The sequence below is a fragment of the Pogoniulus pusillus genome, chromosome 11 (assembly GCF_015220805.1).
Source record: "Pogoniulus pusillus isolate bPogPus1 chromosome 11, bPogPus1.pri, whole genome shotgun sequence".
In the NCBI taxonomy this organism is placed as follows: Eukaryota; Metazoa; Chordata; class Aves; order Piciformes; family Lybiidae; genus Pogoniulus; species Pogoniulus pusillus.
Genome location: NC_087274.1, coordinates 15,580,357 through 15,603,419, shown reverse-complemented (window position 1 = coordinate 15,603,419; position 23,063 = coordinate 15,580,357). Strand labels below are relative to the sequence as shown.

Genomic DNA, 23,063 nt, shown 5'->3' with positions numbered 1-23,063 from the left:
TAATCTGTGGTCTTGAAGCACTTTGAAATCTTAGGTGATGCACTGACTTCCCTGTTGCAGGTGGCCACTACTCTGACAGTCTGCAAGCCCATATCTGATGGGTTTCCAGTGACTGCTCAAGTCACAAAGCATCACTTGATGCTTTCCCAGCTCTTCTGCCCTTTAAGGTACCTAAAAGGGGGCTGGGGTTGGCAGACGCTTCTCTAACTTCATTTTGGATGAGCTAGAGAAGTCGTTTGCCTACCTGTGCCATCACGTAATAGTGGGCGCAAAAAAGGAGGTATTCTGGCAAAGGCTTGGGGGCTAAGCTCCAGACTCTTTGCCACTCGGCTGTCAGCACCAATCTGAGCAGTCTGACAACACAGGTTGTGGACAACCTTCCTCTGGGCTGGTGTAAAACTGGTCCAGGTGGCTCCCTGCTGCAGGATGGGAAAATCTGAGAACAGAAGTAGTCTGGCCAGGGAATCTCTTGACTGTAAACCAAAGCAAGAGATTAACATTCTAGCATCACCCAGCTGTAAGCAGAACTGCTTTGGGTAATCAGCATGGCTTGAATGTTTAATTTTGTAGGAGACAGTGTTATAAGATGTGACTTGATAGCAGCTTTTGGAGGGTGTTGGTCCTTGGATGCAATTGTTCTTGCCTGTGAATTGGAGTCATTTGTTAGGAAGCAAGACATGTTTCTCCACTGCTTTTCAGTTCTTGTGATTCAAAAGAATGAAAAACCCCTCACTTTCAAGTTTAGCCTCAGTAGGAACACTTCAATTTAGGCAAACATTTACTCAAAAGCTGCTGCTCTATCAACACAGGTCTGAAAAAGGAGAGCTGCTTTGATAAGTAGAGGATTATGCTGTAATCCTTCTCCTCTGCCCTCATGACATCACATCTGGGCCAGTTCTGGGCTTCCCCGCTTCAGGAGTGACAGGGGACTATTGAGGAGAGTCTGGTGGAGGCTACAAAGCTGCTGCAGGGCCTGGAGCAGCTCTGTGAGGAGCAAAGGCTGAGCACCCTGAGGCTGAGAGCCTGCAGAGGAGCAGCCCCAGAGGGCATTTGAGCCATGTTCAGCAAGAGCTGAAGAGTTGGGGGCAAGAGGCTGGGGCCAGACTTTTTACAGTGGTGCCCAGTGATGGAACAAGGGGCAATGAACACAAACTGGAACCCAGGAGGTTGTAGCTGAGCATGAAGAAAACTTTCTTTGCTGTGTGGGTACTGGAGCCCTGGAGCAGGCTGTCCAGAGAGGTTGTGGATTCTCTTTCTCCACCTGGCCATTGTGATCCTGGGCAAGCTGCTGTGGGTGCCCTACTTGAGCAGGACATTGGACAGGATGATCTCTAGACATTGTTTCCAGCCTCTGTTGTACTCGGATTCTGTGAAATCCTTGTCAGAAATGTGAGCAGAAGCTTGCCTTCATTAGCAAGTGGAAGTGGGCTGCTGTTGAAGCCTTCTTTATTTTCTTTTCTAGAACCTTGTGCAGGTTGCAGAGCTGTTAACACTTGTCCGAAGTTCTTTCTAGTCTCTCCTGAATGCTTAGATTGCTTTCTCCTTGCCCATATTAACTGATGGAGGTTATCTGCCTTTGGAGGCAGCACAAGCCTGTGATGTGGAGTGTAAAGGGCACGACGAAGGTGGAGGCTTCGTTATTAATTGGATTTCCTCTTGTACCTGGTGATGGGGACTGGGGTATTTCTGGAGTGACACAGTAAACTCCACAGGCCTGCAGTGCTTGGGGAGCAGAGCAAGTCCTTTGATAGCTTAAAGCTCAGGCTGGTCACTTTAGCTAATTAAATCTTCATGCCTTTCTTGAAAACTGGTGTCTGTTATTGTTTAGGGAAAGTTGAAAATCAGGAGTGGAAAAAAATCAGACAAGCTCTTAAGTTCCTATTGCAGCTGAGCACTGGGATGCTTAAAGAACCACATCTGGTTGAATGTAATACTCACAGTATCACAGATTTGTTCTAGTTGGAAAGGACCTATAATACCATCTAATCCTACTCCACTGCAGTCATCAGGGACATCTTCAGCTAAGGAGGTTGCTCAGAGCCTCAAACAACCTGCTCCATTCCTGCAACATTCCAGGTCATCTCCCACCTCTCAGGACAACTTGGGCCAGTCTTTCACCACACTCAGACTTAAAAAAATCACACTCTTCCTTATCTGGCCTCAGTCTCCATCTCTTAGTTTCAAATCATCACCCCTTGTCCTCTCACAACAGGCCCTGCTAATGTATCTGTCCCAGCTTTCTTACCAACCCTTTTTAGCATTAAAAGGCCACCAGGTCTCCCTGGAGCCTTCTCTCCTGGCTGACCAACCTCAGCTCTCTCAGTCTGGCCTCACTGCGGAGCTGCTGTAGCCTTCAGAATACTTTTGTGTTCCTTGTCTGGACCCTCTCCAACAGGTCCATGTCTGTCTTGTGCTGAGGACTTCATGTCCCAGTTGATGCCTCCTTCCTTTTTAAAGCTATTGACTGTAGGGTGTTATTGCTTCTCATGTCTTTCTGTATTTGACCTGTGGCTCTTCAGAGAAAGTGGATGCAGGTAGCTCTGGGGCCTCAAGTTATCCTGCCACTGGGGACTGTGATTCTCTTCTGCCCTGCTAATCTAGCTCCATAAGTGCACACCTTTGTCCCTGCAACTCCTAATAAAACAGCAGCAGTATGTCTGCCTGAAAATGAGTGGCTTGCACATGTCTGGAGCTGGGCAACATCTAGCTAATGCTAGCAGGAAAAATGACCCAGCTTCCCCCAGAACTCCTCCTTAGATGTTTTGTCTGGCTTGCTGTGCCAAGCTGACTCTGCAGTAATGAGTGGGTAGATGTGTTTGCACTCCTAAGCTCTGGCTTGGCCTGCATGCATGGAGATGTTTGTTTTAAAATGCCACCATTGCTTTTGCTTTAGCATAACTGAGGGGTTATGCTGGAGCATGTTTCCTCATCTGGGACATAAGATGATGATAATAGACATGTAGCTGGAAGTTTGAGTCTGCTGATTACAGTTTTGGCTTTCCTGGAGAGGTGTTCAGCCCCTGGGCTGTGAGAACTGCTCCCATGGAGCGATCAGACTCCTCTAGGGAACGTCTGTTATGTGACTGCAGTTGTGCCTCCTGCAGACTACTGCTCTGCTGACTTTATTACCCTAGGTGCAGCTGCCGAGTGCCTCCAAAGCAGTGGTAGGAAAGGTAATGCCACCTCTGACTGCTGCAGCTCAGCTTTTCTCAACAGAGCCTTGGGCTCAAAACTCATCTCAAAAGCAAAATAGCTGCAGGGCAAGTGCCTCGGCAGAGTTGAGAGGGTTGAGAGCACCAGGACCAGGCAGCTGAAGTACATCTGAGATATGAGAGTAAGAAGAGAAGGCTGGGGGTGGATAGTGAGATGCTGGAGGAAAGCAAGCCTTGGCCAGGAATGAGTTGCAGGGGGAAGGTTGATGTTTTACAGAGGGATGCATAGAGAAACTCCTTTGTTGGTTGGGTTTTGGGCTGGGGGTGTGTGTATTTGTTTTCCTAGCACTTGCATAAAATGGGAGGGTGGCTTCTTTTCAGGTTGCACATGAGGGGCAGAAAGTATAGAAAAACTTGGGGTCAAGGGAAAAGTTATTCCCTGAAAGGGTTGTCAAGCCCTGGAACAGACTACTCAGGAAAATGGTGGAGCCACCATCCCTGGTGGAGATTTGAAAGCCACATGGATGCAGTGCCAAGGGAGTGGTGGCTTTGGCAGTGCTGGGTTAATGGTTGGACTCAATCTTGAAGGTCCTTTCCAACCTAAATGATTCTGTAGCATCTGCTGCTTATAGCTACAGATGCTGCAGGGGATGATGAGTGGGTTTTGCTTCAGCAGCACTGGACAGTTCCTTCTGTCTCTGGCCTTGAGCACTTCTCATGCTTTTCCATCTATCTTTGCTATGAAGTGAGTGCTGCAGGATGGACTGGGGGTATCATGCTTACCACAAAGTGTTCTTTAAGCTGCAGGAGGGCTGCCCTCATCTTTCAGGCAGGCTGAACTCAGTTCCTGACTCTGGCCTCCTACTCAGCACAATTTATTTTCTCTGGCACTTTTAGACCATATTTCAGACTGAAGTGACACTTCCTGTGCTCAGAGATCTGACTCACCGTGTCATGGAGCTCCTGGCCCTTCAGCAAATGCTGCCTTCATATGGAGGTGGCAGTTTGCAGTGATAAGGTGGAGTGGACAGGATGCACCACAGAGGCTGTAGGTGTCACTGAGACTGTGTCCACATGGAAAACTGATCCGTGTTTCCGTGACTTGTGCAGCAGCCACATCAGATCCTGCTCTCAACTTCTGCAAAACACCAATCAAACTTCCAGTGGAGCTGAACAGCTTCTCCTGTGGCTTGTGGCATCTGCTGCCCTTCAAACAGTGGGGATGGCACTTGGTGATGATCAGCCAGTGGGGGGGAAACAGCTGCCAGGGCCGGAGGCAGCTACTGAGCCATGCTCTGCAAAAAGGGAAGGTGCATCTGCCATGCACACAGCTCTTCTTGCCTCCAGATAACCCTTATTTGACAGGTGTAAGTTGCTTGTGTTTTGAAATGCCTGGCAGACTAATAGCTGAGGGATTCAAAACAGGAGTGGTTTGAAGCTTTGAGGTAGTTCAGTGACAAAGCAGACACCTGCCCGGGAGTGCAGTTCCTGTATGGCCCAGGATTGGGATTATTTGCAAGCTGCATGTTTTGTCCGTCCCTTGCCCCAGGGACGTGAGGCGAGGCTGCCTTTTGTTCTGCTCTTTCCTCCCCTGAAGAGGGAGGAACAGAGGATACTTCCCTTGCCAGAGTCCTTGCTGACCTCTGCCCAACCCTCTGGTCCTACTCCACCCTTGCCCTTCTTTTCAGCTCCTGTGCTGCTTCGCTCCTGTTTCCAGCCCTTGCTCTTGCCCAGCTGGTTTCAGTAGGCTTCGAGGGTGAACAAATAGCCTCCCTTTCTTGGCTCTTACTCATCTGTTTCTGAATGGCATTAGGACAGTGGGGGAAACCTCAATCATGTTCTCAGAGCTGTCTGCTTGAATCATCTTCCCCCTGTGTGCTTCCCATCTGACCCACAAAGTGGGAAGGATGCAGAAGCACAGACCTGTGCTAACAATTTCCTTGGGGCTGCGTGACTGAGATATGACTGAGGGGGAAGGTCAAGATCAGGGTTTTGAGCTTACCCCAGGCTGATTTTTTGTTTTTGCAAGGCTGTCCCAAGCTCTGCTGGCACCCAGGTGGGTGCTGTGCTTTGCTGAGGAGAGGTTTTGGTGTCCATCATGCATTTTGGAAGAAACAGACTCCAAGTCTGGCACTGTGTTAGGGTCGGGCTTCACAGCACTGCGGATGCCAACAGGCACCCCAGCCTGTGGTGTCTGTTCCCCTAGGACACAGGCTGCTCCTCAGTCCTGACACATCTCCCAGCACTTGTGCAGCTGTCTCATACCTGGTGGTGTCCACAGTGCCATGATGCTTTGGGTGTTGTGTTCAGGTGTTTCCTGTACTTTCCTTACCTCACTTTTTTTCTGTCTGCCTCTGAACAAGTTTCTGCCTTTCTGGTGGTCTGGATGGGACAGCAGCACCTTGGGTCCTTTTCGAGGGCTTCAGAACAGTTCTGATAGTGCCATCCCACATTTATTCCTATCAAGTAGGTAGTTGGAGGCAGAGATCATGAGGATACATAATGTGAGCTGTTTTGCCAGGTCTCCTGTGCCTCAGACAGCAGCTCAGAAGTCACCTGAAGGCTTAAGGCCCTTGCAGCCTTCCTGGGGAGATGCTGACCACTTGGGACCACCACTTGTGGCAGGAAGCACTGCAGCCCCTGTCCTGTGTCACCAAGTTCCTCTTTGTGGCCTCCCTGCCTGGGGCTTGTTGTCTGCCCTGGAGAGCTGTCTGCTTAGAGCCCTGCGCCCACCTCTGCTGCTTCCAGCTGCTGCTGCCTTTGCGTTCACTTGTACCAGGCTTTAGAAGTCATCAATATTTTAGTTTCCACTCAAACCCTTTCCCTGAAGCTCACCCTTTTCATCTGTCTAAAGCAAGCTAATGAAATATATCCCTCTTGCTTCAAATTAGCCCTAAAAGGCTGGTCAGGAGATGGGTAGAAGTTGCTGAATAATCCTGGTAATGTACAAACTGATGTTCTATGATGTCCCTAATTCTCCTAATTAAACATGGTGCACAAGTGCACCCCAGGAGTCCTCCAGCTGTGCTGTAAGGGAAGGTTGCAGTGAGCAGCTTGCAGTTCAGCCAGGCTGGCTTCAGCTCAGAGCTGCTTAGGGCTGAGGAGGCTTCTACTGTAATTAAGAAACTCGTCTCTCCTTCTCAGTGCAGCCAGCTCCTGTGACCTGCTCCTCTGCCCTGTAGGGAGCTGTGGGTCAGGCTGTCCATATCAAGTGTCTCCTTGGAAACCTTTGCTTTTTCTCTTTTTACCCCCTCCCTCAGTTTCAAGTTGCTGGATGGCAAAGTGATGCAGCTCAGCTGCCGGTGGCTTGAGCTGCCGAGTGCTGGGTTTAGGGTGGGCTGGGGCTGTGCTGCAGCTCTCCCTTCTGGATCGTTGTTTGGTGTTCTTATGGCTTCCAGTCAGAGTGCCCACCCTGGCTGTATCTGAGGAGCGAGGCGCTGGCTCGGTTCTGCTGCTCACACCACTGAGCAGGCTCCAGAGCAGCCTTTTGGACACATCTGAGGCCAACCAACCATAGGTGGCCTGGAGCTGATTGTTTCTGACTTTGGCCCCTTACTAGAGGAGGATTTAAGAGAAGGCTGTGCCAGGCCCCAGGTGCTGCTGATGCAGCCCTCGGCAGCTGCAGTCGGTGGGTATGCCCTAGCCTGGCAGACGCAGGCCGGTGCCACCCTGCTGAGCTCTTCTGTCTCCTTGCAGGGTACCTCAAGTGCGACACGGACGATGGCTGCGAGGCCAAGGAGGAGACAGGGGGCGAGGAGCTCTTTGACGCCGTGAACTCCTCCATCGTCTCAGGGGACAGCATCCGCTTCTTCGTCAACGTCAACCTGGAGGTGCCGCCCAGTGCCACTGGTGAGTGTTGCCCAGGACAGGGCTGCCAGCTGTGCCTGTTCCTTGCTGAGCAGCTGCACAGCCATTGCAGGAAAGCCTGGGGGACCCTGCTCTGGCAGAGGGATTGGACTAGATGATGTCTGGAGCTTCCTTTCAGCCGCAGCATCCCGTGATTCCAAGCCTGACTGCCAAGGTTTCCAGCCATGCACATGAAGCATCCTGACTCCTTTTCCCCACTTTTTCCCTTGAAAAGGCCTCCAGTTTGGGGCCTGAGACCTTGCTCTTGCTGCTGCTGGAGGAGAGCCATTTCTAGGGAGGAATAGGGATTTTTGGTATGTGTCATCACCGTAGATAGTTCAAACCTGCCTCTGGGGCTTCCCAAGGGCTTTTTCACATAACTTCTTCTTAAATAGTTTAATTGAAGTGCATGAGGTTGGTCAAAGACATGGATCCCCCAGGTCAGTCACTGCTCTTTGCAGCAGCCAGTAAGAGGAGAAAGAGTGTGAAGGGACATTTGGGGCTGGGGGATGTCTTCTCTTGGGTTTCATCATCCTGGCTAGGGGTGAGCAATCTACGCTTGCTGTGTAGAGGCAGGTGGCAATAACGAGAAGAGAAGCAGCTTGTTGGGTGTCTCTGATGAAGGTCAGGCCCCCACAGCTGCCTCTGCTGATGTGTGTCATACTCTGTTTATCAATACAAACTACTTGCTCCAAGTGAGAGCCCAAGGGTCAGGTTCCCCCAGATATGCTGCAGCAGGACCTGTGTCTGCTTCAAGGCAGCTTCATGCAGAGGAGGACTGTGTGTGTTTCTACTCAAGGGGCTACGTGGCACTGGGGATAAACCCACCACCAAAAGGTCCGTGTCAGCTCTGAGGGGTGGCATTTAGTGGCCACAAAGGAGACAACTGTGCAGTTGTCTTGCAGAGGGATGTCTGCCCCATGCTGTGCTTCTTGCCTGCTGCCTGCCAAGCCAGTGCCCTTTAGAGACTTTGCCCAACCTGAGGAGCATGATGCAGGGGACTTCCAAACAGCCTAGCTAACAGCAATTGTGCAGCTATCCAAAATGCTCGCTGCTGAGGAGTACAATTCCCAGATTGCTCTAGAGATTGCTTTTTCCTCCAGCACACTATTTAAACATCCTCTGTAAGGTATATGCAAAATGATGGAGGAGGGCTAGCAAAACCTGGGCCTTCTGCTATGTGCTTAAGAAAATGCAGCCTGGGTTTCATCCTAGCAGCTTTTTGAACAGTGTGGGCACTGTTTTGGGGATGAAATGCCAAGGGCTTTGGACTATTCCTGCCTTCACACTGTGGGAGAGTATTCTAAGTTTATTCTGAATTTTCTTTAGATCCCAATTGATCTATAGCAAGTAATGATTGGAGTGTTGCAAAGTGGGCACTGCCCAGAGCTCTGCTTGACTGTCTAGTAGTCAGCTTTTTTAATCAGAGCAAGAGGCTTCAACTCAGGAACAATACCCAGCAGTCTTCAGGCATTTGCAATTTTACAAATGCCATCTTAATTGAAAGATTTAAGGGGAACTGTACTCTGCTAGGACCAGTCTGGGCTTTACGCCGTGGGGTGCATTGTTTGGGGATGAGGAATGTGAGCACTGCAGATTCTTCTGCATCTGAAGAAGCTGATTTTCCTTATGTGTCCTCCTAGGCTTTTTATGAGTGTTTCCCTTTCATTCAAAACAGGACAAAAAAGGTCTCCTTATTTCCCTCAAGCACTGCTGTTTGTGGTAGTGGTGTTAGTTGCATCCCTTTTCTTCAGTTGAGATGTTTAGGATTTTTAAGGAAAAACGGTTTTCTGGTGTGCTGGAGTCCCCTTTTAAATGCCAGGATGTGGGTTTTTTTTAGTGGGCTTCAGGCAGAACGAACATCCAGACCTTCATTAAGGATAGGTGTTTTTATTCTTTCCCTTGAGAACATCAAAGCAGTACAGGTAGCCAAAATCCACACTCTTCTCTATCCAGCATAGAATTCCTCAGGCTCCAGGTGCTTGAGTCATCATGGCTGTCAGCTCTTCCTCACGGGTGATTTTACTGAAGTGCCTTCCAGAGTGGTTTTAGACACACTAGTTCAGTCCCTGGCTGCAGAGGCCATGGCTGATGCCCCTGGAAGAGCTGATTTCTCAGATGGGTGAAGCTGGCTGAGATGTGCCCCTGGAGCTCACCTAACAAAAGTAGCCCAGGCTGCTGTGAAAAAAACACCCTTGTACCAAGCTCCCTGCAGAAGTGAGGGTGAGCTCTGCCATGGCTGATGCATGTTTGAGGTGAACTGCTCCTCCAGTTCTGCAAGGGGACCCTTCAGAAGTGCCTTTGCACTGCTGTTGCTCTCTGCACATTTAATTTTTATGCTCAGGCTTTATGTTCCTGCAACTGTGCTGGAGCTGAGCATCTATAGTGCTTGTTTCTGGCAAGATGAGCTGAAAAGGAGGGGAAGTGAAGGAAAAATAAAGGCAGGCTTTGTCCAGGCAATGCAAGGTGTCCCCCAGACACCCATTTTCAGCCTCTAAGGCAGCCAGTGCAATAGAATCCAACAAGCTCCTCCAGTGCTTTTTAAATACAGGGCAAAAGCAGCTCTAGTCTTTCTGTCTCTCTTCTGCTTTCTCCAAGCTGGGTGAGGCTTTGGAGCTGGAAGGTTTCCCTGTGCCAGAGTCTCGGCAGTCCTCTCTCGTGTCGTGCAGCCCGTTGAAAGCTGTACTGGGGCATGAGCAGTTGCTTCCTGCCAGGAGAGGGATGAGCATGGGCCACCTTCTGCAAAACGCACTCTCTAGTGCTGCCTGCGTTGATTTGTTCCTCAGTGTCAGATGATCTTGCTGCTTAACAGATGCTTCCTTAACTGCCAACAGGAGAGACTTCTAAGGTGACTTGAAACAAGATAAGTAGCTGCTGTGATACCTGAGAGTCTCTGTGTGCCTGTTAGGGTCACACAGTTCTGTCACTTGGCTGAATGTGGTGTCTGAATTCTCTCCTTCTGAGGACCTTTATTGGTAAGCTGCTGTGAGGTTGGTGCCTGCCTTAGCGTAGGGCTAGGCTGGGGGAGGTTTATGTTGGGCATAAGAAACAGTTCTTCCCCCAAAGGGTTGCCAATCCCTGGACCAGGCTGCCCAGGGCAGTGACAGAGTCCTCAGCACTAAAATACTTATCAACCCTGACACTTAGGTCATTTTTCCTGAGTGTTGCATTGTTTCATCTCTTAGTTTGGAGTCTGCGGCAAGACTGATGATCACTGGTAGCTCCAGCATGACTGTAGGGTCTCTATGTGAAGCTAGATGCCTTTACATTTGGCATCTGCATTTCAAGGGGAAGATCAGAACAAAGCTTCAGTCTCCAAACAAACATCTTGAAGTCACAGAAACATGCACGAGTCAGATGCTAGGTCTGAACCCTGCTGTGTATGTTTTCGCAGGAGTCAGTAGAGCATTCCTGTTCTGAATGGGGCTTATTTTCTCTGACACTCTTGCCTGAGATCAGAGAAATCCCCACCACAGGCATGTTACCTTTCCTCTGCTGCAGGTGGAAAGTCCTGCTTGATGTTCTCTTCCCTGTGAACTGGTGCCAGAGAGGGTGAGGAGCATTGATGGGTTTGGTGTGCAGGGGGAGGCCATCTCTGTGAGTGAACGCAGCAGCTTGGTTTGGGTGGACAAGCAATGCAAGGCTCGCTTGCTGCAGGGGGTCTGGCAAAGCCATACCCACACTGACTGCTCTAAGAGGTCTGCCAAGCTGATGAGATCAGCCAGGCTAAAGTTTTCATTGTTTGGACCTCATCCTTGCACCTTTGGGTTTTAAAACAAGACTTGGAACCATGTCCGTGCAGCTTGAAGTGCTAAGGCAATTTCAATCTGCCCTTCCCCAGACTGCAGTAAGCGGGTTTTGTGCAGGATTTTCTCCTGAATTTGGGCTCAGTCTGTTAGAGATTTGTGGAGCTGTAGCTGCGGTGTGCGGTTCTGCTTTACATCTGATGCTCAGACTGGAGGTTTTAGCTGTGGAGAGAGCTCCCCGGAGCAGTTCTTGGGAGAAGAAGTCCAACCCTGATGGTGGCGGCTGGAAGCCAATCAGAGAGCAGGATGTGGCTTTGGGGCGTGTGGGGGAAATAACGGAACACAATTTATGCTCCACGAGAAACTCAAACCTGTTCCACCCTCAGGACAATTGATCATTCCTAGATAGGAGGAATCAAGAGTTTCCTGTCCTCCTCTCCAGGGGCACGCACGTGCGGGGCCGCCGCTGCTCACGGCGGAGCAGAGACATCCAAGCCCTGGCGCAGCCCCTGCCCAGATGACTTTTCTCTTGAAGAGGACGAGGAGAAATGCTGGATGCTGGCGCCAAGGATATTCCAGAGAGAGCAGTGTCCAGAGACAAGTGGTCTGGGCCTGAATGGGTATCATTCTGCACACAATAGTCACATTTCCTCACATTAATACCAAGGTCCTTTTTATGTCTGGAGGCACAATGCTGACCCACGCGTTCCATCTGATAACTCCTGTTTTAGCAGCTTGATGTCAGTGTGGGATGTTGGGCTCCCAAAGCTTCCTATCCTCTAATGGAAAGTGGATACACCAATTGTGTGTGTGGGGAGATGGCCTCCCTCTGAGTTTCCTGATGAGGGTGTTTTCAAAGAGGTGCTTTCAGCCAAGGGAGGTGAGGGGGGGTAGTGTGGGCGGTTCAGCACGAAGGCAGCGATTGCTCTTTTAGGTGCTTCACCTTGGGTTTGCTTTGGGGCAGCTTCTCCTGGGATTTTCAGCTCCCTTGCCCCATTGACCTGGTAAAAACCCACCTTTTCCCTTGTCTCAAACATACTGACAAAATCTATTGCCCCTTTTTAGAAACAAAGGAAAAAAGATTTTGTAGTGCTGCATGTCTGAGGAGTTGGGGCTGAGACAAGGCTCAGCACTCTCATTTACTCCCTGTCTCTGTACAAGAGTCCAAATCAATCTCTGCTGTCTGCCTCTTTACAGTTCCCCTGCAACAGGCAAGATACTGTGTCCAGTTCTGGGCTCCCCAGTTCAAGAAAAGGAACTACTGGAGAGTGTCCAGCTGAGGCTACAAAGGTGCTGAGGGGCCTGGAACATCTCTGAGAGGAACAAAGGCTGAGAGCCCTGGGGCTGTTGAGCCTGGAGAAGAGCAGCCCCAGAGGGGCTGGTGAATAGGTTAACTGTGAGCTAGCAGAGTACCCATGTGACCAAGAAGGCTAATGGTCTCCTGGGGTGCATAAGAAGTGTGGCCAGCAAGTTGAGGGAGGTTCTTCTCTCCTTCTGCTTTACCCTAAGGAGGCCATTTCTGAAGTACTGGGTCCAGTTCTGGGCTTCCCAGTTTGATAGACAGGGAACTACTGAAGAGAGTCCAGCAGAGACTACAAAGATGCTGAGAGGCCTGGAGCATCTCTGTGAGGAGCAAAGGCTGAGAGCCTTGGGGCTGTTGAGCCAGGAGAAGAGCAGCCCCAGAGGGATCTGAGCAATGCTCAGCAAGAGCTGGAGGGCAGAGTGCAAGAGAGTGTGGCCAGACTCTTGTCAGTGGTGCCCACTGACAGGACAAGGGGCAATGGGCACAAACTAGAACCCAGGAGGTTCCACCTAAACATGAGAGTGCTGGGACCTCAAGCAAGTTGCCCAGAGAGGTTGTTGGATGTGGTCTCATGTGACCTGCTGTGGATGACCCTGCTTTAGGAAGGGAGTTGGGCTAGACAATCCTCAGAAGTCCAGAGAGGCATGACCTAGTACCCTGGCAGGGCACTGAACGTGCCAATGTGGGGCCAGCATCATCAGTCCAGCACTGGCAGGCGGTGGGCAGGGTTGTGTGCGTGCCTGCTGGAGTGCCCGGCCCCATGCTGCCTTGATCTGCCTGCCAGGGGATGTTGGGGATGCGATGCTGACTGTCTGGGTTTCCCCTGGGCAGAACCTGGAGCCCAGCCTAACAGATAAGGGCATCCCCTCTGGCAGCTCTCTGTTAACCTTGTGTAGACACAGACAATAATGCCTGTGACTAGCTGGCTTACCCAAAAGAGACTCCTGGAGCCTGCAGGGAGGACCACAAAAGTAGCCAGGAACGTTTGACGTGGCCCTGACCTCCTGTTGCTGTTGTAGTACACTTAATCCTGGTGCTGGGGTGTGAAATCTAGTTATTACCCCTGGTGGTGACTCCTGGTCAGCAGAGGGTGAATCCATGGTTTTCTGTATCGGCATTGTCCCTGTGAAGTGTTCACCCATGGAGCTGCAAGGGTCAAGGGTGCTGCATCCTTTTAGCTCTGTAACTGGAAGGAAGCAGCAATAGGGTTGTGAAGGAAGAAAAAGTGTGTGGCAGGCTGGCAGTGGCTAGACTTGGGCTTTAGCCAAGCTAAAGGGCAGGGACTGGAATGGGATCTCTGGAGATTGAGTTCAATCCACCTTGCAAGGCAGGCTTACCTGGAGGAGGTCACACAGAAACACATCCAGGCAGGTTTTTTTATGTCTCCAGAGACTTCATCTCTCTGTTCCAGTGCTCCACCACTCTTAAAGAAGTTCCTCCTTGTGCCCGTTGCCCCATGTGCTGTCGCTGGGCACCACTGAAGAAGGAGCAGCCTTGTCACCCTTTATACTCACCTCATGTGGTTATGAGCATTTATGGGATCTCGCCTTAGTCTTCTCTCTGGGGTTAAAGTGACACAATTCTCTTCATCTGCCCTCGAGTTGTTGCAGTCCCCTAATCATTTTGTAGCCCCAAACAGAGATCTCCTGATGGTTGTTGTAGACAATCTTATGCAGGGTTTTACGTGGCAGTGCCTGGTGGCTCCTCCTGCAGAAAGCAAATGGTGGTTCACAAGCCAGGCAGAAGAGTGCTCAGCAAGTCTTTGTGTGTTTTTCCTCCCTCTCATTTTCTATGTTCTAGTAAATTTGTACCTGCCTCTGAGTAATGTTAAAGCCCCCCAGAGGACCTCTAACAGCCCAGGACTGGGATTACCGTATCCAGGTATCTCCTTTCACTGAATCAAGGCTGTTTTGTTGCTTGGATGAAATGGTGAAGGAGGCATCGCCTCTGTACCCAGAACAGCTTTTTTGAGCGGTTTGTAGTCTTGGTCCAGCAGATGTCATTAGATGTTTTCATTTATGCTGACTAAGCAGCACTTGGTGCTCATTGGAGAGGAGTACCTCTGAGAGCTGTTAGAGAAGATTGATGCATGCTTGGAACGGAGGAGAGGGACCGAGAGGTGCTGCATGAGAAAAGGCCAGCGCGGGGTTCTGTTGTGTGCTGGCACCCATGAGGACACACAGCAGATATGCAGATCACTTCTGAGCACATGCTTGTTCGGCTATTGTTCAGGCTTGTGGGGATTTTTTGTCCCTCTAGAACCACTTCTTGCAAGAGCAGAAAAACCAAAACATATTTTCTCCTCAATGAATATTTATGGCTCCCAAATCTTCCAGCATACTTCTGCATGTGTAATTAGGCTGTAAATGGAGTAAGTGAGCATTGGAGAACTACAAATGCAAGTGCCTGGGGAAAAGGCTTGATGTTTCTGGTTTATTTGGGTGCTTGCTTTTTAATAATAAATAGCATTTTTTAGATGAAACAGCTTGTGTTTTCCAAAAGATGTCACAAGCAGTAATAATTGGGACTGCAGCACCAGTAGGCTTGTCTATTTAAGTGATGCTTTTAATCACATCTGCAGCATTCCAGTGAACTTTGGGAGAAGCCTTTCAACCATCCTGTTTAGTGGGAGATAAAGGCAATCCTTGCCCCCTGCTGCAGTCAGCTCTGCTCCCAGCTGGGACATGTAGCCTTTTAACCCTAGCACAGATATAACCTGAGCTCCTGTTTGATGAGGAATGGTTTTAGTTGAAGTAGCTTCCCAGGTGCAAAACCCACTTGAGGCTGGGAATGAAGGTGACTCTGTGAAATGTGTGCAGCAAATCTTACAGGTTAGAATTTGGAAGTCCAGATCTGGAAAGAATGCAAAAGCCTCATTTGTAGTAGCTGTAGCTCCATGTTAGATCTCTGTACTTTTCCATAGCTTGGCCTCTGGAAAGCCTTTTGGTCTTCAGTAGTTTTTTTCCGTGCTGTCATTAGGCTTATTTGAATGAAAAGCACTCATGTGCTTCAGACATCATTTTGGTAGCAGCTCAGTCTTGTGGGCTTTTTGGAGGGTTTGAAGATGAGGACTTCAGGAGGAGGAGTACCAACTGGACTTGACGATCTGAAAGGTTTTTTGCAGCTGCACGATGCTGTGAGACGCAGACCCTGCCTGTGCTGCAGTTGGCACTCCAGAGGAGCAGGTGGTCTGGAGCAGACTTGTGTGAAAACAACTGAGTTTTGCTTGTTTGTTTATTTTAAGCTTATACCTAAAAAAGTCACTTGATAAATGACCAAAGAAGATGTTAATGTTGGGACTTGAAAGTTTGAGCTGGGAACTTCCTGGGTACCCCCTTTCCTGTGTCTTAGCTGCGCATGAAATGACATTTCCTACCTGTAAGCAGCAGTTGTGTTGCCTGAGAAGGCTGAGCTGTGCAGTGAGGGTCAGGGAGCAGCGTGGGGAGCTGACTGGACACTGCTGTGCCCATCTCCAGCCACTCGGTGTGATCGCTGCATCCTCCTCCCATGCGAGTGCCAGGCTCTTAGTGGTGACTGCTAAACCATGCCAGGAGTGGTTTCCAGATGAGCGTGACTCATGCAATCTTAGCCTCAATCTATCAAACAGCCATGCAGTGAATTAAATTATTACCTAAAGGATTAGAGTTAGATTTTTCTGGGAGGGAGAAAGGGGAGAAATGAAAAGTAAAAACACATAGGGAATCTGGAAACAAAACAAGCCCCAGCTGGTCGGATGATGCCAAAGGCTGCCTCTGTGCTTGGTTTACACTTCCAAAATGGGAAGTGCTGTAAAAATTGAATCTCTGCTTCTCTCAAGAGATCTCAAGGAGCCAATAGTGCACCTGTGCTGAGCCTGCTGCCTCTCGGGTACCTGCCATAGCAAAACTGATTTTATGTCTTCTTTTAAATCCCCTTTGCAGCTGAAAATGAAAGTGCTGGCTGCGTGTTACTGCACACATCAAGGAAGGTAAGTTGGGATGCTCTGATCAATTTAGTACTTTTTTGATCATCTAGAAGACAGAAAAAGATCCTGAAACACTGTGGATGTGGGAAGGTGTTTGGGGTCTCGCTTTTTTCTTGCCTAAATAGAAAGCATATTAATGCTTCCTCGTTTGAATTAATCTGTCTTTGAACTTAAAACGCCACATGCTGCTTGTTCTCCAAACAATCTCTGTGAAATTCTCTTGTTCCACTTCTTTTTTTCCCAGACAATCTGTTGACACATTCATCCATCACTTTCTCTTCTGCAGCTGCCTACGAAGGGATCCAAGGACACACCATAGAGATTCAGGCTGCTCAGCTCCTCTGGAGCCGAAAGCAGAAACACCCAATAGACATTGCTGTGATTTGGTTTCCTGTTTATTCCTGCTAATCAGAGCTGCCTGCACGAGGTTCAGCAGGAGGGAATTCCCTGGAAACACGTGGTCTAGGAGGATGATCAGGAAACAAGGCTTAGTTTACACTTGCTCTTAAGACAGTAACTCAGTAGTGATAAGATGAGAACACAACTGCCCCCCTCCTGTGCTGTAGCTGTGCAGACTTCTGGCTGTGAGAGTACACAGAAAGCATGCAGAGAGGAAATGGGCTGATGCTTCATGCCCCCTGCAGTCTTGGGCTGGGAGGCTGAGACTCAGAGTGCTTCGATTTGTCTTGGTGCTTGCCTCATCTGCTGGGTGGAGGGGCCAGCTGGCTACTCCAAGACTTGTGGTGTCACTCATCTCGGTCTATATTGCAGGTTGTAACTCGGGTTCTGAAACCTGTGTACCAGCCTTGGGGGCTTCGTGGGGATTCCCAGAGAGTTCTTTAGCTCTGCTTTGCTTTAGGCCTCTGACACAGTTCAAATCCTGGAAAGCTATTTGAGCAGGCTGAATTAGCAGGGAAGGAAAATGTGTAATAGCTTAAGAAGGAATCCTCCCTGTGGGTTAAGAAAAATAAACACATGCAAAGCCCCAAGAAACAAACCATAAAAATGAAAGCCACCAAAACCCGTCAAAACAAACCCAGCACCACCAAAAATGTAAATGTTGGCTGATATGAAGTCATGGAAGTTAAAATAAGCTATTACTGTGCTCAGGAATGGGAATGTCTGTGTCAATAATTTGTCTTGTCCGATCCAAATGCCAAAGTTCTCCAAGTCATAGACACTTGACTGAAAGTAACCTAAGAACTTAATCACCTCAAGTGCAAATTCTAAGCCCAAATGCAGGATCTGCCTTTGATAAGTAGTAGTTGGAAGCTGCAAGCACAGAAGTGTCTCTTCTGTTTTATTCTTCCCTTTCAGAGCTGTGGAGTTGCTGCTTTCTTGGCCCATAGTTCATGCTCAAGCGTTTTGGTGTGCTGTTGCGCAACAAATAGCACAGAGAGAGCATGCTTTAAGCAAAGCTTGAGGAAAGATTATTGCCAGCTCTTGCCTCCAGGCAGGACAAGTGGAAATTTTGCACCTACAGTTCCCAGCATCAAGTATCCTGGTGTGACCTGACTATCTGGCTAAAAGTGTTTTGGGAAGGAGCAGTCAATGTGTCCTGAAGCCGCTGGGTGTCCTGACAGGAGCAGCTCTTTCAGCTGTCTCAGAGGTGTCCCTGTGCCAGTCCTTCCAATAATTTGGTTCTGGTTTGTCTCTGGGAGCTGCATGTTTATCTCCTTTTACAGTGGCCAGCTGCCTTGTGGTGTTTAATGTGCTTCTCTGCCCCAGTGTTATGGAAGTGATGATAAGGATGAACACCACTGCTCTTTCCTATAAAAAGATCAGGAGCTGTGGAATAAAACAGGATTGAGGCATAGAAAATTGTTTACCCGAGGCATTGCCTGAAGCCTGTGGCAGAGCTGGAGCCGAATCCTTGCAGGAAGCTGGGGACAGTACTGCCCTGCCATCAGAAAATGTTTCTATCATGCACAGCTAGGGGGAGGCCCAGTGTTGATTGGGATGATGTGGGCAGATAATAGCTGTGTTCTGAATGCCTATGATTTGTCTCTCCTGTCCCTCAGCTATCCCTCACCTTTCTTCTGCTGTTGTTCTACTTCTGGTGGCTGCTTATATGTAGGAGAAGTTGGAGCTGTGAAGCCACTTAGGCTTTTTTGAAAGCTCTTTAGCACTTCTGGTGTTATTAACCTTCCTCATACCTCTATGGGTACCTCCTATACCTTGTTCAATCCTGTCTAGGTCATTTGGCCTCTTTGCTGACCAAACGTGCATCCTAGGTTGGACTCTGCACACCAGGCAACCTGAAAAGTCACCTTTGGGAGGTGGCTGCTGGTCATATGGTGCCCACACGAGCACTGCTGTTGCAGACGATGAGAGGTGTTTGAACCTGCTTTCAGGCAGTGACAATTTAACACTGACTTGTCAGCTTGTAGTTGTGATCCCTTTTAGGTGGAGCTGTAACATAGCTGTGTCACTGTCTCCTAAGAGCAGATGGCAACAAAGCCTTGAGGGTGGGGAGATGAAATCCTTCAGAGAATCCTCCCTCTCATGGATGCTGTGTAAGAAATGATTGATGCAAAGTAAAACAGTGCTAATTGCAGTGGATAGGCACTGACAACTTGATAGTTGGTGTGATAATTACAGTAATTAGTGAGATGTTAGCATTTTTCCGTGTCTAGACTGTAAATGGAAAACGTAGAGAGGGCATGTGAGAGGATCTCAATCTGAGTCAGGTGCTGGGGTAGTCCTGCAGCCCTGGGAAGAGCGTGCCCAGGTCTGTAGAGGCAACCGGGTGTCAGATTTGTAAAGGCAATCCAGAGCTTGCCTCTCGCTGGGCTCAGGGGCAGCTGTGGACATAAGCATACCTTGACAATCTGTTCCTCAATGTCAGGAGTTGAAGCTTGGCTGGTTTCCTGTTGGAAAGAAGGTCCTACAACAAAGTGCAATTGCCACTTCCTCTCCTAGCCTTAAGCTGTTGAAGGAGAGAACAGGGTTGTCAGTTCTCCTTGGCCAGTCCTGTGAGTGCTGACTCTGTGGATTTCCCAGGAGAGTGGAGTGGGAACAACTCATTTGAAGCTCGATTGTTCTATGGAAGAACTTGTCAGCTGATAAATACAAAGAGTTAAGGCTCTAATAGAGTGTGGCTGTCTCTTCCATCTCAAGGCCAGCAAGTCTGGGACAGCTGAGGGAACCGGCAAACAGCTGAGGCAGTGTCAGCCTCTTTGGCAGCATCTGCCCCTTGTCCTGCTTTGATTGTAAATGTTATGGACAAAGGAAGAAAACTTCCTTGGGAGAATGAGAGCAGCAGAAATCTTTGAGGAGTCAATAAATAGGCAGTGAGCTGGGTGACGTTCCTTGTCTCCCGACACAGACTCTCCACTTGGGAGCCCTGGGCAGAGATGGTTTCAAGTTTGAGATCAACTGTCGCACTGAGCTGCATGCTGCTGATTTTTCATGCTGCTCAGCTCAGTTTTTTGTTCCAGATAACTTTTCCCACGTTTTTGCAGAGCTCTTGAATTATTTAAACCTGAAGTGGGTGCTAAATGCTACCTTAAGCGTTCTTGCTTTTAGGCAAATTGCTGTGCTTTATCCTAGGCAACCCCCCTCCTTTATTCAGCTACAGACACTCTTAAGAGAAGCCTTGAAAATGCAAACCATCAAGGCATGAAATGCCTTTTCTGGTAGGAGATCTCAGCGGTCAAAGTGCTTCTAGGATCATTGGTTGAGTGAGCAGCAAACCTGCTTGTGAAGGAGACAGGTCCTAGGCCTCTGCTGTTGGGCAATGCATCCACCTGTCTAACACTGAGCTCTTCTTACCACAGTACCTGAAATTAAAGAATTTTGAGGAGGAAGTCAGAGCTCACCGAGACCTGGATGGGTTCCTGGCCAGAGCCAGCATCATCCTCGATGAAGCGGCCACCTCCTTGGATGATGTTCTTCGGGAGATGCTGAAACATTTTGCTGAAGACCCTGAGAACATGGAGCCAAGCTGCAACTTTGAAAAAATCATGAGCACTTTATTCACGGATTCAGGGACCCCTCGGGAAGGGAACGGTAACCAGCCTTTGATTTGCTTTTGCCTGAGGGTTCCTGTTGTCATCCTGTCCATCGCTGGCACGTTGAGCACTGCCGTGCGGTCCCCAGACTTGCGTGTTGCATGCGATACTGGGGGGTGATTGTTCCCTGTCACTCAGACTGAAGGGTCTCGCCTCTCCAGGGGTTTTATGTCCCTGCTTCATCGTGGTGTTCTCTGGGATGAGCAGTCCTCAGCACTCCATTCTGCTGTCCCTTCAGACCCGTTAGGTGTGCTTGGCCACAGCCAAGTCTCTGATGCTCTTCAGCGAAGAGACGCTTGCCAGTGTTTCATCAGAAGTGGCTCTTTTGCCTTGTGGTTCTCCATCTGAATTCACACAGGCTGGGGAATTTTGCCCACTTTAGATGAGCAATTAATTGGGGAGGGCTGAGCCTTTGCCCACTGGAAGGGACCAGAGGCACTTTGTTTTCCCTCAAAGCCTCAGCTGGGCAGCCCTAGCCAATGCTGTCAGCTCATTTGTCACCTGTTGTTATGGGCAATGTTGTAGCATAGTCTAAAGCTACTTTTAGGCCCAAGATGTGAAGGAGCCTAACTAAGCATTGTTTCTCTGTAGGCACCCATGATGTGTCAGAGCCAGCAGGAATGAATACACAAACGTGCACATCGCACCTCAAATGTAACTGTCACAGCCTGAGTGAATTTGTTTAACAGATATGTGAAGTCCTGAGCATGTAGTAAGCATGGTCATGCTTTGGTTACTTCTTGCTACCTGTCTTAGAGCTTTGCATTCCTAATCTCTTTAATTTAGCCTTTCTGCCAGTAAAGACAAATGGAGCAGTGCCATAAAATACTGTGAGAGTGTTAATTAGGAAGAGGGGGAGAGGAGGCAAGGGATTGGGAAGATGCTGTCTCTTCCAGTCCTGTCTGTGTGTGCGTTGAGTAGTGCTGATCTAATAACCTAATGCTGCAGTAGGTGGATGCTGGGAGGAGGAAACAGCTGCCTTTCCAAGCTGGGAACAGTTAAAGGACAAAAGTCAAAAGGACCAGGAGACATGTTTCCATCTTTCTCTGTTGTCATACCCCACCCTTGCATCACTTCACTGTGCAAATAAATATATGTGGAGTTAGTACTCAGCTTCCACTTGAAAGGAAATCTCATTTGCAGTTGTGAACCAAACACGGGCAGCCTCTAATGTTTCCCTCTCTTCTTTTCCTAGTTCACCTCTTATCAGATACAATTCAAGGGGTCACAGCAACTGTCACAGGGGTGCAGTATCAGCAGTCCTGGCTCTGTATCATGTAAGTACCTGGGTTAGATCAGCAGAATCCAAAACTGCACAAAACTTACAACTTCTTCTGCAGGTGTTCAGAATGTGTGCTTTTGAGTGAAGGTGGTGATGCTATCTCCATCCATCCTGGTCTCAGCAGTGAGCTGCTTCTCCTTGCAGATGGCCAACCAGTAGCCTGGGCCAAGATGACCATGTCTTTACAAGACATGAAGCTCTTGGATGCTATTGAGATCTGGTGCTAGTAAGCTAGGAATGTTGGGAGGGGGGGAATCCAAGTCAGAGGATAATACTAATTACTGGGAAATGTTAAGAAGAGGAACTTCTGAAAGGGACAAACTTGTTCGTTGGCTGTTTTGCCTGCCAAAGTCTGGGAATTTGGACCAAAGGATTTCTTAAGGCCTTTGAAAACATTTAAACTTTATAGCTCCAAACTGAAGGCAGAAATGCCAACACTATTCAGACACTGGTAAACTTTCTGACAGTTACTTGGGAGGCTGACTGTCAACACTGTTAAGCGTTGAAGCAGGCCCTTCAGACAGTAAGGACTCTGCCATCTGGGATGTGAGACTTGCTGATTTCACCCCAGCTTCCACTTGACCAAAACTGGGTTTTGAAATTACTCCAAGTCAAGCATGTTGGGTGAGCCAAACTGTCCCTTCACAGAAAGCCAGACCCTGAGTCACTGAGCCAGCCAGAGCAATGTGATTTGACCATTGTCTTGTGCTTTATGCCTATTCAGTCTCTAAGTCAAGCTGTCAAGAAATAGGTGAATGGCTGAAGAAATTACTAGGATATGCTGGATAGGTGCCTAAAGGCTCGGGTATGCGCCCGCATTTTAGCCCTCACAGCCCGTTTGCTAGGACAACTGTCACAGCAGCTTGCTTTCTACTAGCAGTTCTGCTCCTGCCCTCTGGTTATGGCTGGAAAAAGTCTTCAGTATTCTGCCTTGGAAATAGATTAACTTTTAAAGATAACATCCAAAGAAACACCAACAAATAACACACACCTCCCCACTCCCCTTATTTCTGATCTCTTGTGAAAGAGACAGATGTGGTCACTCTGCATATCAGGGCTATACTCTGCAATGTAAGTGAGCTGGAGGATGCCTGTGCTACCTGTGCTGCTGCCAGCTCTACTTTTGGGCCTGGCATGTGCAGAGCAGCTTCCACCCAGGACATGAGTCTGTGCAGTGGAATCATCTTTCTGCACTACTCATGGGGGCTTTAGAGCAGTTTTCTCCCCTCTGCATGCTGTAGGGAGGGAGGGTGGAAGCTGCTACTGTGCCATGTGAGATAGCTCCATAGGGGGCTTTGGAGAGTCTCTTATTAACAAAGCACTTGTAGAAGTCATGATACCAGTGCTGTGATTGTGTATGAAACAGCAAAGGGCAGGTTGAGCCTCAATGTGTGCCAAAACTTTAGATGCCTCCCCGTGAGTAATGCTGGCTTCCATGGCAAGACGTGATGGGAAAATGAGCTTACAGCCTGAAGGAGTCTTGTGCAAAACTTCCTTTGTTTCTTCCTTTCGTTACTCTGAAGAGGGAGAGGAAAGTGGTGGGAAAGCAGTGATGAGTTATTAACTGTAATTATCTAATTACTGCCCTGTATTTCTGCTGTAGCTATTGTGCAACAGACTCTGAACCATATTTTTAGACCTTACATTTTTCTTGAAGTCAAATTGCAAAACTGCTTCTAAAACTCTGAAGTAAAAGGAATTTGTTGATTAAAAGTTTTCCATACGAGTGGGGAGAACTTTTAAGGTATCTGCTGCCC

At 48.8% G+C, this 23,063-nt stretch overlaps 1 protein-coding gene across 6 annotated transcripts in view; it reads left to right on the top strand.

The window, feature by feature from the left end:
- The window catches only part of SLC4A11 (solute carrier family 4 member 11), a 136,874-nt gene that overhangs the window by 60,591 nt on the left and 53,220 nt on the right, over nt 1-23,063 (top strand). For 5 of the 6 annotated variants that reach the window (XM_064151183.1, XM_064151186.1, XM_064151185.1 and 2 more), the window contains exons 3-7: nt 6,849-7,001; nt 15,968-16,014; nt 19,791-20,022; nt 20,616-20,678; nt 21,220-21,301. In XM_064151183.1, coding sequence (XP_064007253.1) covers nt 6,849-7,001; nt 15,968-16,014; nt 19,791-20,022; nt 20,616-20,678; nt 21,220-21,301 — 577 coding nt within the window. The remainder of the gene's footprint in view (nt 1-6,848; nt 7,002-15,967; nt 16,015-19,790; nt 20,023-20,615; nt 20,679-21,219; nt 21,302-23,063) is intronic. The other variant, XM_064151184.1, reaches the window with a different exon arrangement.